The sequence below is a fragment of the Prinia subflava genome, chromosome 1 (assembly GCF_021018805.1).
Source record: "Prinia subflava isolate CZ2003 ecotype Zambia chromosome 1, Cam_Psub_1.2, whole genome shotgun sequence".
In the NCBI taxonomy this organism is placed as follows: domain Eukaryota; kingdom Metazoa; phylum Chordata; class Aves; order Passeriformes; family Cisticolidae; genus Prinia; species Prinia subflava.
Window position 1 is genome coordinate 53,348,821 of NC_086247.1, and position 15,923 is coordinate 53,364,743.

A 15,923-nucleotide genomic window follows, 5' to 3' on the forward strand; every position below is an offset into this window, starting at 1 on the left:
ACACAGAAACTGTTTTTATTGCTGGAAAAGTTTATTTGAGTAGACTGTATTATTTACTCTGTATGATAATAAAAAGTAGACTGTGAGCCCACATCGTGTTCAACTAGATATTCTACTTAGTTCTGCATTCAGTCTTGGATTAAATCTATGAATCTGACATATAAAACAATTACAACACTCATCACAGTTTAGTATCAAAAATTCAGATTCAAATAATGGTCAAGATATAAATCCGATTTAAATGGATTTGTGTTTCTATTGCTACCCCAGCAAGACACACAACAATATTTCTTGGACTCCAAAACATTACCAAGTGATAAATTAAAGGTCATATCAAAAGTATCTGAAATCAGGATGCTTTTAAAAGAACAAACAACCCTGAGATCACTTGTATTCTCTGCTTCCATCCAAATTCTCAGGTTGTAAAAAATACCCAAGCCATTCCATAAACACTAAGTATTTATTTCATGGCCAATTAATCCTTTCTAAAGTAAATTTAACAGAATAATTTATCCAACAGAAATTACCTACATTAAATATTCTTGAAAATACACATATGTTTTAAAGAGATTAATATCAAATGAGATTACACTGGCGGCATCGCAAATCTTTAATCTTGGTTTTGAAAAACCACACAGCCTTTCTTTCCTGTATTTTCAAACATGAGACTAAATATCCCATGTTAAGACATGCTTATCAGCTACCAGTGAAAGTCATAAATACAATAAATGGCACAACTTTGCAATGATAACTCCACACTGTAAGTACACTACATCTACACTATAAGTTAATGAAAAAGAGCTGAGCTAAATCAGCACTAACAGAGAACACAAAGTACTTCTCTTACCTCCATTTCTGTGCAGTGTAAACGGCCTGATTTATCTGTAAGAGAAAAAAAGACATTTTCAGATAAAGTAAGAGACAATGGAAGAACACAACTAAAAAGTTGAGTGACTTTTTTGAGTTATTGCCAAGTATTCCTTGTCTTACTTGAATCACACATTTCAATAATGCTTTTATTATATATTCATCATGGTATTAGCAACAAAAAGGCCCTACCCCTTTTATTTGGATCCTTTACAATACTGGCTTTTAAAAAGATGTGTCTTTAATGCCTGGCATTATTATTTAAATTGTATGATTGATGTTTGGCCATGGAGGGAACATGAGAACATGTTGGCTTAAATTGAGCAGTAGCAAATTTCAAGAGAATAAGCAGCATTAATTCATAAACTAGGGAAAAGCCACTCTTTCATCTGATACTTCTGGGATTTCAAAGAGTTCAACAGAAATATGAAGTTCAAGTAAATTAAAGTTAAAACATTTCTGTACTATTTTTGTAAGTCCCATTTGTCAATTTTTGCATTTCCTCTGAGTTCAAAAACATCAACTTGGAATTTGTATAATAAAAAAAATTAAGTTTCTGAACTGTTTCATTAAAGTGAAATCTCAATTTTCTGAAGCAAAAAACAGTTTTATACCAAAGTGGCTTGACAGCTTAGCAAAAAGAAGACTGAAATTTCACAGTGAATTAGGAAAGTATCATGTCACTAAAAGCAGCAAGTTTATAATTTTGTATTAATAATCCTTGTCAAAGTAGGGTGAAGGAATCCTGACAAAATAATTTCCTGCTGGAAAAAATTTATTCAAGAAAGTTAATTGTTCCACAGAAATCCATCCATTTGAAAGGGGATCTACCCAATATTTTTATTTCAAAACACATAAAATTTTACACTTTTTGTTTTCGCTTTTCCACTTTATTGCAGTCACACAATTAGCCATGACCAGTAATGCATTTTATTGTTGAAATAATGCTGCCTAGAACTGCAGCTTTGGACCCAATTTCATAGAGCCTACAAAACACATGACATAATTGTGACACCTCACGTACTCAAAAACTAGGACAGGATGCTTTTGCTTGACAGTGCATACTCTAACAGCACATATTCAGGTGATGATTAGGAAGGATTTACTGAGTAGTTTGGAAAAGCCTGTGATTTGTACCTATGAGTGGAAGGACTGTTTTATCAGACTGGCTGACAAGCCCAAGGAAGCTCAACCAAGTGGCTGCACAGTGTTTGCACAGAGGAGTGATCGCACTGACTTCATATGACAAATGTGAACTGCATGCAAAACACTCAGCTCTGGGAAGAGTCACCTGCACAGAAAAGACCTGAAATTTCATACTGAACTGGTCACCTTCCCTTTGAAACTAAAGGTTAAATTTATCCTGAGTGAATAGGGAACAACAATCTACCAAGTGAAAGTTGTTTACTTTCCTTTTGAACTGTTGCCAAAGCAAGCTAATGCTTAGCACTGGTGTCTGACTTCCAAACCAAGTGCAGAAGAGTGACTTAAAAAGCCTTTTGCATTGCATATTATCTTTTCAAAAGGACTGGTACCTCAGGTTCATTCACTTTCGGATCCACATAAGAGATTTTTTGGTGCTTAAAATGGTAATATTCGTGTGACTGTTACAAACTATAAACAGGAGAAATTTACTGAGAATGTTTACTGAGAATGAATACTGAAATGCTAGGATTATTAGCAGATTTATTAGTATTAGGGGATACTTTTGTGAAATCAAATGACAGATGACCAAAACAATGTATCTTTCTGATACAAGATGATACAAGATTAATTCAGAGAAATGTAGTCAAGACAGGGGGAAAAAAAAGCACATACTTTAAAAAGACACTACTTTAAAAAAAAATACTACTTCATTAAAAAGTACTAATTTTAAACCTATAGCAATACAACGCATACAGTAGGCCACTGATGTTTGCAATCCCTGATAGTTTAAAATATCTGGATTTGCATCTCCTGTGGTCTAAGGGAACAGGAGCCAAGTTGTCCCCCAGATCCTCTAAGGAGCACCAAGTACTCACTGCTGCACCTCACAGCAGTGCTGAGATCCTATGAACATTCCTTTAGCAGAAGTCCCAAACAAGTCCTGAAGCACAGAAAATAAATAAATCAGCCAGACCAAAACAAGAAAGATGAAATTTGAATTTCTTAAAAGTATCAGCAAGAAACCTATCTTGCAGCTCCTTTGATAAACTTCCATGAAAGCTATTCCTCAAGGAAAAGGAAAGCACTCTGGAGTGTTTTTTTGTTATTAAACATGACTATTTATTCCTGTTTACACCAGCATTTTAAAACCCCATAGTGTTGTCATGAGTGCACGTGCTGGGGTAGGAAGGGGGAATAAGAAGTCTTTCATGCACCCAGACCATATCCTAGCTGGTGCAAGAGACTGGCTTACAACAATTTCATATACACTGCATTATGGTAATTATTAACCATTCCATATGCCTCTGTACCCTGAGCTATACACTAAGCAGATTTCCCAAAGCTGTTCACAGTCACTTGTGGACTCCCTCCACTGGGAATTTACTACATTTCTGAAGAGATCATTAACAATACTGTTGATGCACTCACATGCATCTATCAAGAATGAAATGAATTTGCTTTTATATGGCCCCCTCAAGCCAATTTATTTATACTGGCTTTATCTATACTGGCTGGGAGTAGAAATGTCTTCTCTCTTCAGCTGACATAACTGAAAAAGCAGTAACTCATAAATGTAGCCTAAGGGTCACACTCCCTTCATTAGCATGGGAGAAAAAAAATATTCCACACAAGTCATAGAATAGTCCCTGTCTGGAAGCAGGATAAAGTGCTTCTCTGGTAAACAGGTAAAGCCTTAAAAAACTATTTCAGCTAGTGATTCTTAACATAAATGCAGACTTTTCCAGACTTCGGAACCATTCAACTAGAAATTCATCTGTGTGTGCAGCATTTTTACCACTCTTACTGCCAAAAAAATATTCAACAGTAATTTTCCATGACAGTTTTCAAACTGAAGCTAATGCATTCATTACTAGTAAACAGCATAACTTTAACTGACAACTTCAGTTTATAAACAAACTACGGTTTGGAAAATTAATCATTTTTCACTCAGCTTGTTGAAATGCAAAAAGTGAACAGTTTTTGAAAGAAGGAAAGTGACTTACATTAGAGGTTTCCTGTATTTCTAAAAACAGTCTTCAGAGAGACCCGTTTGACAGAAAAAACAACCAAAAAGAAACCCCAAACCTTCACATGCATTTTTTGTTCTTCAAAATTTCTATTTGAAAAGTATTCTTCTGTCAAACCCTCAGCAAGAGGAGTCATGACAAACTTTCCTCAAGCACTAGGGAAGACTGTCTCATCCCTTAAGGCAGGAGCTCCCTGTACTCCTACCAATGGTAAGAAGCACACATTTAAGACTGAGTTTTCAAAGAAAAATAGGTAACTGAGTATGTTAGAATGGGCTGACCCAGGGTGTTTGTAGGACAGCACGTGGGATGTACCAAGCCATCTGCACTCCTCTGTCTGAAGAAAAATCAAGCTACAGAGTTGACTTCAGTGATGTGACACCACAATCACACAGCCACCATTTCAGCTATAATCAGCTGGTCTACGAGCCCTGCAGCTCAGAGCATCTCCCTAGCCTTCCTCTAGTGTCTCATCCACAGGCATCCTTCAAGACAGCTTCTTCCAGAATTGACATGATAAGCACTGATTTTCTGGCAACAGTGTGGCTGATGCACACATTGGCAACAAACCCAAAACTCATTTCGTATTAAAGATTAATATTATAATTAAATGTCACAGCCCACTTCTGCAGGTTTGGGGTGAAATCAGGCTGCTGTTGCTACAACAACAGAGCTCAAGTTGCCTCGAGGACTGAGGGACACTGCTTGTATGTACTGGATGACAGTGGAACATGAGGATGAGGAACATAAGGGCTAACCTAAGGCAAGGGAGCAAGGAAGAACATGACAATCACTAACTCAAGTTCCTTGAGTTGAACGGTGTTTAGTCACACCCCTCAAATTAACAACAAACTGGATTTGTATTTGCTTTCTAGCTTTTAGATTTTCAAAAGGCACTGTAACTACAGTAGTGAGCTTTTCTTTGTCCTTAAGAGAATGAGGACTCCTCAAATAAAAAAAAAGTTTAGACTCACGTTTAAGCATCCATAAACTGGAGTTTTGGTAACACTGGAATTACCAAAAACTGCAGATTTGGTAACTAATCTGAAACTGTTCAGATTAGTTACCAAAAATGACAAGTTCATCAATACAAGAGTCAAGATGAGCACAAATAAAAGGAAAGGGAATGAAAGAAGAAAAAAAAAGGCAATCATGCCACAGAAGGAAAAGAGATAAATATGCAAAGAATGGGATTTGTAATTAAATGGAAAATATTGATGTAGAAGTGAGCCAGGCTGAGGACAGACAGTGAAAACTTGTATGATAAAAAGAAACAGGAAAAAAAAGTGAAAAATATAAAGACAAATATAGGCAAAGGATATCTTAGGAGTAAGACACATCAGGATGCGGGGAAGAAGGTCAAAAAGAGTGAGAACATGAAGGAGTGGAAGGAAGCAGACTGGATTAGGAGAGGTGATCAGAGACCTCAGAGCAGGAAGCACAGAGACCCAAGTTCTTAAGAAAGTAAGAAGCAAATACTCAGGCTTTGAAGATCAACATATCCTTCCTTTAAACTGTAGTTAGAAGGTAACAAGAAATGGGATGATGTTTCAGAGCTTGTGGCTTTTTGGATATGACTCATGATTTCTGTATCAGACTGCAGCTGATGATTTAGTAATTATATGCCTCATTTTCCTGCTTAGGAAAGGAAAGAGAAAACTGCAAAAATTTTAAGAGAATACAAGGAAAATTCTTAAAGAGGTTTCTAGACCAATGGTAATCAGGACTTTGCTTCCCTGTGCCAATCTTTTCTCATGCCTTCTTTTTTCTCCATTCAACACTTCATTGAAGTTACTCTTCATTTTGAACAGTCATAAGAACTTTTTGTCTATTACACAAAGTGAAGGTAATGACTAAGTAATCTTCTGTATTAATACCCTGTTAAATTTTGTAATAAAAGTACTTTAAATTGCAAATTAACAAATCCATGCTACCTTAGTTCTACCTCCTAAGATATAATTACATGGTCGCTCTTTGTCTTGTCTCATTTCTATTCTGCACAAGGCTGTGATCCACATACCATTTTTCTGTGTTCCACTGCTCAATCTCTTTAGCAAGCCTGTAAGTTTTCCTAGGGATCACATGAATTTTTGTTACCCTAAGATAAATACTGTGGTAGTTCTGCATCTCCAAGTGCTGCTGGACTCCATTCATAGCTGCCCATCTCTTCTTTAGATGCTTAACTACAGATGCTGCACTCATCCCCCTCGGGCCTGAACAGGTATCAACTCTTCCCCAAAAAAGTGTGAATTCGCAGAGTTCACGTGTCTCGAGTTTTACTTTTTAAAACTTCTGTTATTCTGATCATATTCTAATTTTTTCTGAAGCTGCCCAATTGCCTGCTCATTCAATAAATATGTGTGCTTCCAGCACAACTGTGACTCTATTCAAGTCATCAGCAGTTTCTCCCATCATTTTTGATGGATCCAGAGCTTCAAGCAGGTTACAGTTTTTCTAAACTGGTAACTCAGCACTACCAGATCTGTTAAGAACTGTCACCAGCTGCTAATGAACTCTCACAAGTAAATGAAAAAGGAGTTCTCTTAATTCTTCTCTACCTCAGCTACGTCTTTGCAGCCTTGTATTTGCACTATACAAAGTGACTCATCACCTTTTGTTCCTCTTAAAGTGCACAGTAATAAATACAGTAATGCAATCATAGTTGCATGTGTCATGCAAGCTGTTTTCAGGTTTTATCAGGAATAGAACAATATTGTTTCATTGGCTCGGAGGCTGTAATGTGATAAACTATTTCAGAAAAAAAGAGTAAACACTCCTCAGTTTCCTTCTAACAGATATTACGAAAAAGCTTCTCCACTTTCATGAAGATATGTTCATTGCCAAGATGGATGCAGGATGTTATATACCTTAATCCTCTTGTTACCTGCAACATGCCTAGTGCACACGTGGCAGACATACTCAGGTTTTACTCATGCACAGCTCTGCTGCCGTGCAGGTCATTTGCACTGCCTGTCACTCTGATCCTGTCCTGATCTGAATCATCCTGTTCAAGGCTCTCTCTTTCTTTCTCTCTCCCCCTCTGCCACATCATACACTGCTACTGTCTTCATTCCCAAAGCTGCACTTGTGCTCCCCAGTCCCACCCATCACCTCTCACTGGGCACTGGGAGGAGTTTACGATCACCTCCAGCCAGCCCTGAAGCTGGACTCCATTACCCATTACCTATTCCCCCCACCCCCCAAAAAGCATCTTTGTTCTTTCTCCAGCAATAACCCACAGGGACATGATTTTAACTCTCCACAACATCATGGCAGATGTCTCATTTTTCACTCTTCAATTGCTGTTAACAATGACAACTAAAATTCCATTTTCCTTTCTAAAGTAACATTTTTACTGCATTAGGCAAGAAAATCTCTGGTAAAGTACAAATAGTACAAATGCCTTATCTTTTACTTTAAGTCACGATTAATACCAGGAGCCAACAATTCCTCAAAGTTCTTCTTTCAAAGTTCAAAGTTCAATGTTTTCCTTAGGAACAAATGCAGTTTTCAGACAACACCAAATCAGAGTTCATTCATTCACTGCATACTTATCATCTTCAACATTTCTCCATGCAAATACAGGCAACTAAGGTCACTTATCCCTACTGGCAATTTCCTTCCATTTTTTTTGTGCAGGCATTTGAAATATGCACTTTTTTAAAAAACCAAATACATTATTCTGTTACGCTGAGATCTTGTTTTTGCTTATTTTGTCTTCCCCCACCACAGCTGCCTACAACGGGATGCCCAGCATCTGCTGATATTCACAGAGAGCCCACATAACCCCCAGTGCACGGGATGCATCTGCATAAGCCATGACTGGAAGCCCTCCAGTTCACGCTTACGCACTGGGAACACACTGGTGACAGAAAGCCTGGCACAGATAAGGCCTAAGCTTTCTCTCTTCCACAGATCAGTAGAGCAAGAAAAGGTAAAAGCATCAATTCACCGAGGCTCCTCTCTGCTGTCCAATACTATTTTCTTCCTACCTTGACACTTGACATCCAATATTAAAATACCTATATAGGTATGTATCTTAAAACTCTTGCACAAAAAAGTGAGGCTCAATACATCAAGCCTTATTATTTTTAAATACAGATGTTTCTGAATGCCCTTGAATTAGATTTGAACTCCGAACATAATTAAGCCTTCATCCTAAAAGTAATATTTATTTTAGCCCTATTCATAGCAACACCTCTTTCAAAACTTAAACATCAAGAAAGGCTACTCCCATCCACCATCTTTTAAAAGGGTCAACAAAATTAGAAGAAAAATGGTAGTACATTCATTTTCCTCTAAAAATCATGCATATTTTTCCTCAGTGCTCCACCAGGGACTGACAGATAAGAATGTCTTCATGCACACTAGTTGCATTTGCATTTATTCATCCTGTTTCTTCATCCTTGCCTTCCAAAACCTGGGCAAACAGGGATGTAAGAGGGACATGAAAGTCATTAAAACTGCCATACAACACAAACTATTCTCCTTCAGCATGTCTCACCCTGAGCCCTCCAAGTCCCATGAAAGCCACCATGCAGTTAACTTTTCTGTGATCTTTTTGATGCAAAGCCAGAATACTCCATGCATTGTGCCCTCCTGCTGAACGCCTGGCAGGCGTTACCAAGAGAAAATCTGCATAGGACTCGCTTCTGGTAAGACCAGCAGTAATTTCCCTGTGTGCTTTCTCTCCTAGGGCTGGAGGACGAGGCAAAAGAAGGGCCACTGACACTACCCACAGTTCAGGGTCTCGGGAGGGAGACAGAAGGCCAAGGAGCACCACATTCATGCCAGCCCTCAGCCAACAGCTGGAATTGAGCCCAACTCAGTGTTTGAAATACCCTTCCTTGCCACTTTCTGAGATCCTCGTGGCTGTTCCTCTTCAGGAGCTCAGAGCAATGCCCAAAGTCAGTGGCTGCCTTTACTAAGTCAGGGATTTGGCACTAACAAAACATGCAGGGAAATCCCTCATTTTACCAAGCCTGCTCACCCCCAAAACAGTTCTGCTTCCGAGCTCTTGGAAGGAGGCGGCACAGCCTTGGCGCTGAAAAGCAAGAGCTCTTTATCCAGCTTGCAGCAATGACACAACCCCAATCAAACAGTCTCCAGCGCCCTACAGTATCCTGGTGCCCCTGGATCCAGAGCATGATGTTGACTGCACACGCTTGTGCAGGTTTTCTACTCCTGTATCTATCATTTCATTATTGCTTCGAGTTTATGTGTCCAAAACATGTGTAAATGCAGTTCTGCAAGAAGAGAGCTTGGAGGAGCCAAACCACACGTTTACCCCAAATGTTTTAGCTCATTCAGAAGTTATTTTATATTTCATCTGGCACTTTACTGGATGCCACTGTTAGCTCTTTTCATATAAATTTCAAGTAACAAAGACTGCTAAAGCACCCATTAGTTAAAATAAATTCTACACTGTATCTCCAATTTCACCATGGGTATTTTGAAGCAACCCACACTTCTGTGGTATTTCGATGTCAGACAATGATCCATGCTAAGACAACCATAGTGAGCTTTACGTTTATTTTGCATATTCACGCAAAATCTTCTTTCTTTCTTACTTTGGTTCTGGAGAAGTAAAAAGGTTTGCACTGCTCTGTAAAAATAAGCTTTCATGTGCATCTCTAGAGCAAACTCTGTGACACGAGTGTGTTTGCTCCTGACTTTGCCCGAGCCCCGCTGACAGGCGTGACTGATCACATCGTTCGCCACAATCCTGGACAAAGCCCGAATGTTCACTACCCAAAGACACCATTCTTCAGGGATTCCTTTATTTGCCCACACAGGATTCTGTTGTTTACTAAACCAGAAACTAACAGCCAATATTTGTTCCTGTGAATCACCCAAACCTATGCACCAACCTACATCTATACATTTTTTATGTACTGCTAGAACAAAATAGCTTTACAACTCAGAGCGCTAACCCGCAGAACCCCTATTGCTCTAACAAACCTCCTGACACAGGCATTTAAATCTAAATTGTCTGAAATACAAAGGCAGGAAAACAATTAGTAGGAATCCTTCCTGATCCTCCTTTTGTAAGGGATTCAGGTGATATCAATGGTGACATGAAAATGAACCACTGGGCAGCATTTTCATCCTTGACCATTCTACTTCTTTTAACCAAAACCTTATACTTTTTTAGGATAATGAAATATTAACAGATCACACAGATAAAGCTGGAAAGATCTGAAAATCAGTCTCTGGTTTTGTATAAGGACTGGGATTCAACTCCAAGGGCATTTTTCTGCCTCACTATCAGTGAAACTCATCTCTTTCCTACCTCAAGGACATTTTTCTTCAATTTCTATGTGTTGTTACTAAGAATTTCAAGTATTGAGCATGAACTGGAAAACTGTTTCACAAGAAACTGCTTCGGAAAAGTACCATCAGTTTCTACATAATCAGTACTTCTTTCTAAGAGAATGTTAATTTGTATCTTGAAAGTAAAATTACTGTGACCATACCCTTCAGGGCCTGTTACGCTGTGCTATTTCCCAGGCCAGAGAGCCAGAGCACTGCTTCTCCCTAAGCTTTCACTGGTGCAAAGAGAACACAGGAGCCTACAAACACCCATTCCAGAGGCTCAAGCTGTAAGTGGCTGAGGAAGCTCATTAATCATCACTCAAAGAGAATGCAGTGAGCAATAAGGAAGAGAACAGGAACTGTTCAGAAGACACTAGCGAGAAGCAAGCCTTCTGTCAGCTCCTCAATTTTCAGTACAGTGAATTTTCAACCTTCGATGTACCATGTATTTAACAATTTCCAGTGAAAACCTGCTCCAGGTTTCACAAACCAAAGACCAAACAAAACCAAAACCCCTCACGAAAGCCTGGAGGCTGAGTGGCCTCTGTTTCCAAAGTCTATTCAAAGTTAGGTGGATGAGGAAGGCCAGGGGCAAGGTGAGGACGCCACGAGGAATCCTTCCTCTTTTCAAATGCAGCCATCTACCCGCCTGATGGAAAAGCGGGTTCACCGAGGATGTTTTAGGAATGGACAGCTGGCAGAAAAATCCCCGCCTCCCCTTCTCTATTATGCGCACCGGAGGGGGTACTCTCCCTGGGATAGCTCCCGCCTCCTGCTTTCCTGGGAGGTCTTAACAGACTGGTTAGCTTTGTTTAGATACACAGACACGCTCCTTAAGATTCTCAAGATACAAGCACACACATGTGGTGCTATACAAAATAATACATACACTAATAAGGTGAAAAAAAAAAGAAAAATAAGGCGGGAATGTTAAAAAAAAATCATCTCATCCAGCCAAAAATTCAGATGTGGTATCAATGTACACAGGTTAGCACATCTCAACTAAAACATTTTCACAGTAAAGCTTTAGCATAAACTAAACATGCTGGATGTCAGTGAGGGGCCTGAACTTTATATTAAAGTATATTCAACACCCTCCTACAGCCCGTAATGATATACTGTAAGAAGAAAGAGGGTAAGTCCACCAATAGCAAGAAAAAAAGCCACAAAAGAAAGCAATACATAGAAACTAATGTATTTCCTGCAATAGGAAAGAGAAAAGAAAAGGTCTTGATGTCATCTCAAGAGACAATAAGCAAAAGCAGCACACGACATGCAACACAGAACTCTTCCATGCACTTGTGACATGCAGATGCCTTGGTCAGGAGAACATTTTCCTGAAATTTCTGGGTGTTGGTCTGGCATTTAATTAACATTACAAAGACCTGCTTTTAAAAACAATTTTAAAAGCACACCAGATCACATTTAAATGCAAGTCATTATTAGACTCATTACAATTGCAGAACTGAATTATGTCCTTTCTTCCACTAAATATATTTTGATATTTGCATGTACCACTAGCTCCAAACTGCATTACTGCAAGTCTCTGCCAAAAGACTTTTCAGACAGGCACTGTATCAAAAGGCTTCATTAAACTGTAACACCAGGCATAATATTCGTGCTCTAAATGCTAAGGGCTCCATTAATCCCATTTTGTGGATTTACCACTGCCTTCTGATTCACACAACTTTAAAATGCTGAAACCTCTGTCTTCCCAGAAAATTCTGTGACGCTGAATGTGGACTAGGCTGATACTGGGGAATACCATGATGTATGTGACAACCGACCACATCCCTCTGCTGCTCGTCTTTGATTTATTTTCAGAAATCGAGCTTTACTTGCAACAAAAAAAATATACTGTTTTCCACATCTAAAACCAGAAGCTTTGAAAGGCTGAGAAACAGACATGCGCCCTCATTTTCCTTTCCAATGCGAAATACGCTTTCCTGGGTATTTTACCGAAACAGATGGCAGGTGCTAAGCCCCTGTACACGGCTTTCTCGCTTACTTAGTGTCAGCACCCATCTAAACGGATCTGTTTCTAATGGGCGCCTTTTGATGCCAAACTGCTCCGGAAGCCCCTGAGGGATGCACGGCCCGGCCGGAGGAGCCCAGAGAGCAGGGAGCCCGCAAGAGCGGCGCTCCCGGTGTGCGGCTGACCCGGGATTGAATACGCACCGGGAGAGACGACGCAATTATGAAACACTGAACCCGCATTCGCCTGCCCGTGCCCGCACGCAGGCGATCGCATCCCAGGCGAGGGGTTCTACCCTTCCACGCACGACACCGAGAAGCCGCACACACACACACGCAGACCCCCACAGCCCCCAGCACGGCCGAGGGACCGAGCGCTCGCCTCCGCGACCCTCGGGCGGGAAGGACAGTCACGTCCCGGACAAAGGCTGATGGAAACGGGCGGCCGCCCGCGCCCGATCGCTGGCTGCTGCCGCCGCGGGCTGCGCGGGCTCGGGGGCGGCCCCCGGCCTTACCTGCGGCGGGCGGGGGCGGCCGGTCGGGCTCGTCCTGCTCCAGGGTGACGGCGCCGTCCCGCCAGACGCGGAGGTGCGCGGCCGCCGCCCCCGGCCTGGCGGCGGGGGTCTCTCCGCGGCGGGCGCGGGCGCGCAGCGAGGCGCAGCACTGGTAACACACGGCCCACGCCTGCTCCTCGTTGATGGGCTGGTTGTAGAGCCGAAGGATCTCCTCCAGCGACAGCGCCTCCGGCTGCCGGCCGGACCCGCCGCCGCCGTCCTCCTCCTCCTCGGCGGCCGGGCGGGAGGCGCCGGGCTGGGGCTCCATGCCCGGCGTCCGCCCCGGTGCTCCTCGCTCAGCGACCGGCCCCGCCGCCGCGGCAGCGGCTGCTGATGCTGCTGCTGCTTGCGCCGATGCTGCTGCTGCTGCCGCTTGTGCTGCTGCTGCCGCCCGGTCCCGCCGTGCTCATCCTCTCCGCCCCGCTAGTGCCACCAGGCCGCCGGACGGACAGCCCGGCCCGCGCGGCAGGCAGCAGGAGCCAGGAAACAGGCAGGAGTCAGGAGGAAGGCAGGCACAGGATCGGCGCCCGGTCCGCCCGCTGCCGCCGCCGCCGCCGCAGGGGGAGCGACAGCTCATAGCAACGCAATGGCGTCCTCGTCCTCGCCCGCCCCCGCCGCGCGGCGCCGCCCGCCGCCGCAGCGCCCCCTGCCGGCACGGCCGCCGCGGCGGGCGGCGGAGGCGCTCGGGGCTGCCACGGCAACGCGCCCGCAGCGCCCGCCGAGCCCTCGGCTCCCCCGCGGCCGGACACACGGACAGACGTGGTGCACCCATCCCACAGCCCTCGGGCCGCCGGCTCTGCGCCGGGTGCTGGTAACCACCACCCCCAGGAACAAACAACAGCCGGCGGGACGCGGGATGACACTCCCTGCAGCGCCAGGGGTTAAACACTCCACACCAACCCGCGCCATCATGGATACAGCGAAACCTGTCAGCGGGTCCCCGCTGTCACAACGGGAGGGCAAGCGTCTTTGAATTCCAGCGTCTGCCCTCCCAAAGCAAACACTTCCTCCCGGAAAGCTCCATCCTCGGCAGCAGCAAGGCTGGAAGCGTCCAGGGTACACAGAGAGGCTAGCAGAGTTAAAGCAGCCCAGTCTGGAAAGGGAACAACAAGGAATCGTCTTCCCAGCAGCTGGGAACTGACGTCCCTGCCCCTCAACACACCTGGGCACCAGAAGGGCACAGCCCTTCATGCCAGCTTCGCCCCAGCCAAACGAGGGCTTTCACCCAGAAAAGCATCGGACTAAATAAGCTGGAGCTCTCGCGGAACACACGGCGTTTCTCTCCTTAGTGTTCTACCTCTCAGATGTGAAAGGAAACTAAAAATCTCCCGTTCGCACCTGATCCACCGGGAGCCGAGAGGCTGTGAGGGACCGCACCGGGAGTGCCCCCTGCCGTACAAGAACGGAACTGCAGCTGGGCAGGGCCCCGCCGCCGGCTCCAACCAGCCAGCTCCTCTCTCCCATTGCACCTCCCGCCCCTCTCTCCCATTGCACCTCCCGCCCCTCTGCTCCCATTGCACCTCCAGCTCCTCTCTCCCATTGCACCTCCAGCTCCTCTGCTCCCATTGTACCTCCAGCTCCTCTCTCCCATTGCACCTCCCGCCCCTCTCTCCCATTGCACCTCCAGCTCCTCTGCTCCCATTCCACCGACAGCTCCTCTCTTCCCATTTCACCTTCCGCTCCTCTGCTCCCATTGCACCTCCAGCTCCTCTGCTCCCATTCCACCGACAGCTCCTCTCTTCCCATTTCACCTTCCGCTCCTCTCTCCCATTCCACCTCCAGCTCCTCTGCTCCCATTCCACCGACAGCTCCTCTCTTCCCATTGCATCTCCCGCTCCTCTGCTCCCATTGCACCTCCAGCTCCTCTCTCCCATTGCACCTCCCGCCCCTCTCTCCCATTGCACCTCCCGCCCCTCTCTCCCATTGCACCTCCAGCTCCTCTCTCCCATTGCACCTCCAGCTCCTCTGCTCCCATTGTACCTCCAGCTCCTCTCTCCCATTGCACCTCCAGCTCCTCTGCTCCCATTCCACCGACAGCTCCTCTCTTCCCATTTCACCTTCCGCTCCTCTGCTCCCATTGCACCTCCAGCTCCTCTGCTCCCATTCCACCGACAGCTCCTCTCTTCCCATTTCACCTTCCGCTCCTCTATCCCATTGCACCTCCAGCTCCTCTGCTCCCATTGCACCTCCAGCCCCTCTCTTCCCATTGCACCTCCAGCCCCTCTCTCCCACTGCACCTCCCGCTCCTCTCTCCCCTTTCACTTCCATCTCTACTGAACGCGGCTTTTTTCCTCTTTCTTCTTGTGTTACATATAAGTAAGATGTACATATAAGATGCAACTGGTACTTAAATAAGATAGAACTGGTACTTAAATAATGCTGTTAAACCTGGCAATACTCACCGTGGAATATGTTCCAGCCTTTCAGGCTACATTTAGATACAAGGAAATTGGGGGAGAAGTTGCACTTGTGAAGCTTTTATCAGGATCCTACATGCTGTATAACAGCCAAACGAATGCATTTTGATCTTTCAGGTATAAAAAGAAAGATAACACAAACCCAGACTTGTGAAGTTAGCAGCAGGGCCAGTAAGTACATAATGTACTCTTAAGAGTCCTAAATTTAAAAAACCTCATATAAGACATATGAAGTATTTAACACCTCTTGAAGAAAAAAGTCAAAAATGGTGTCACACTGCCACACTGCTGGTTAAATGCACATGTAGAATGCCAACATTTACTCCTGCTGTGTGTGTTGCAAGATTCTCTGGGATCAGGTAATTTTTCTGGTCCAGCACCTGCAGAAAGAGTTGCCTCTTTCTAACAAGGACAACCCAAGGAGGTGGTCATGGGCTATCACTGACACATAATGGCTTCTACAGAAGAAACCAAACAGTTTCAGATTTTCCAGCTGCAAGAAGAGATGCCTGGGGTTCACATGGGGGAAAACCTGAGAAGTAAGGTACAGAAATGTTCAGTAAGCCCAACAGTTTGCCATTCTGCAAAGCATAAAGACTTAAAGATACTTAGCAAAATCATTA

General features: G+C 43.9%; 1 protein-coding gene across 5 annotated transcripts in view; it reads right to left on the reverse strand.

The window, feature by feature from the left end:
• Positions 1–13,478, reverse strand: part of SPIRE1 (spire type actin nucleation factor 1) — a 125,442-nt gene extending 111,964 nt beyond the window's left edge. For 2 of the 5 annotated variants that reach the window (XM_063396912.1, XM_063396939.1), the window contains exons 1-2: positions 12,845–13,478; positions 848–882 (exon numbers count right to left, since the gene is read on the reverse strand). In XM_063396912.1, coding sequence (XP_063252982.1) covers positions 848–882; positions 12,845–13,151 — 342 coding nt within the window. In that variant the 5' untranslated portion in view covers positions 13,152–13,478. The remainder of the gene's footprint in view (positions 1–847; positions 883–12,844) is intronic. The other 3 variants (XM_063396929.1, XM_063396921.1, XM_063396905.1) reach the window with 2 other exon arrangements.
• Between the last annotated feature and the right edge of the window lie 2,445 nt (positions 13,479–15,923).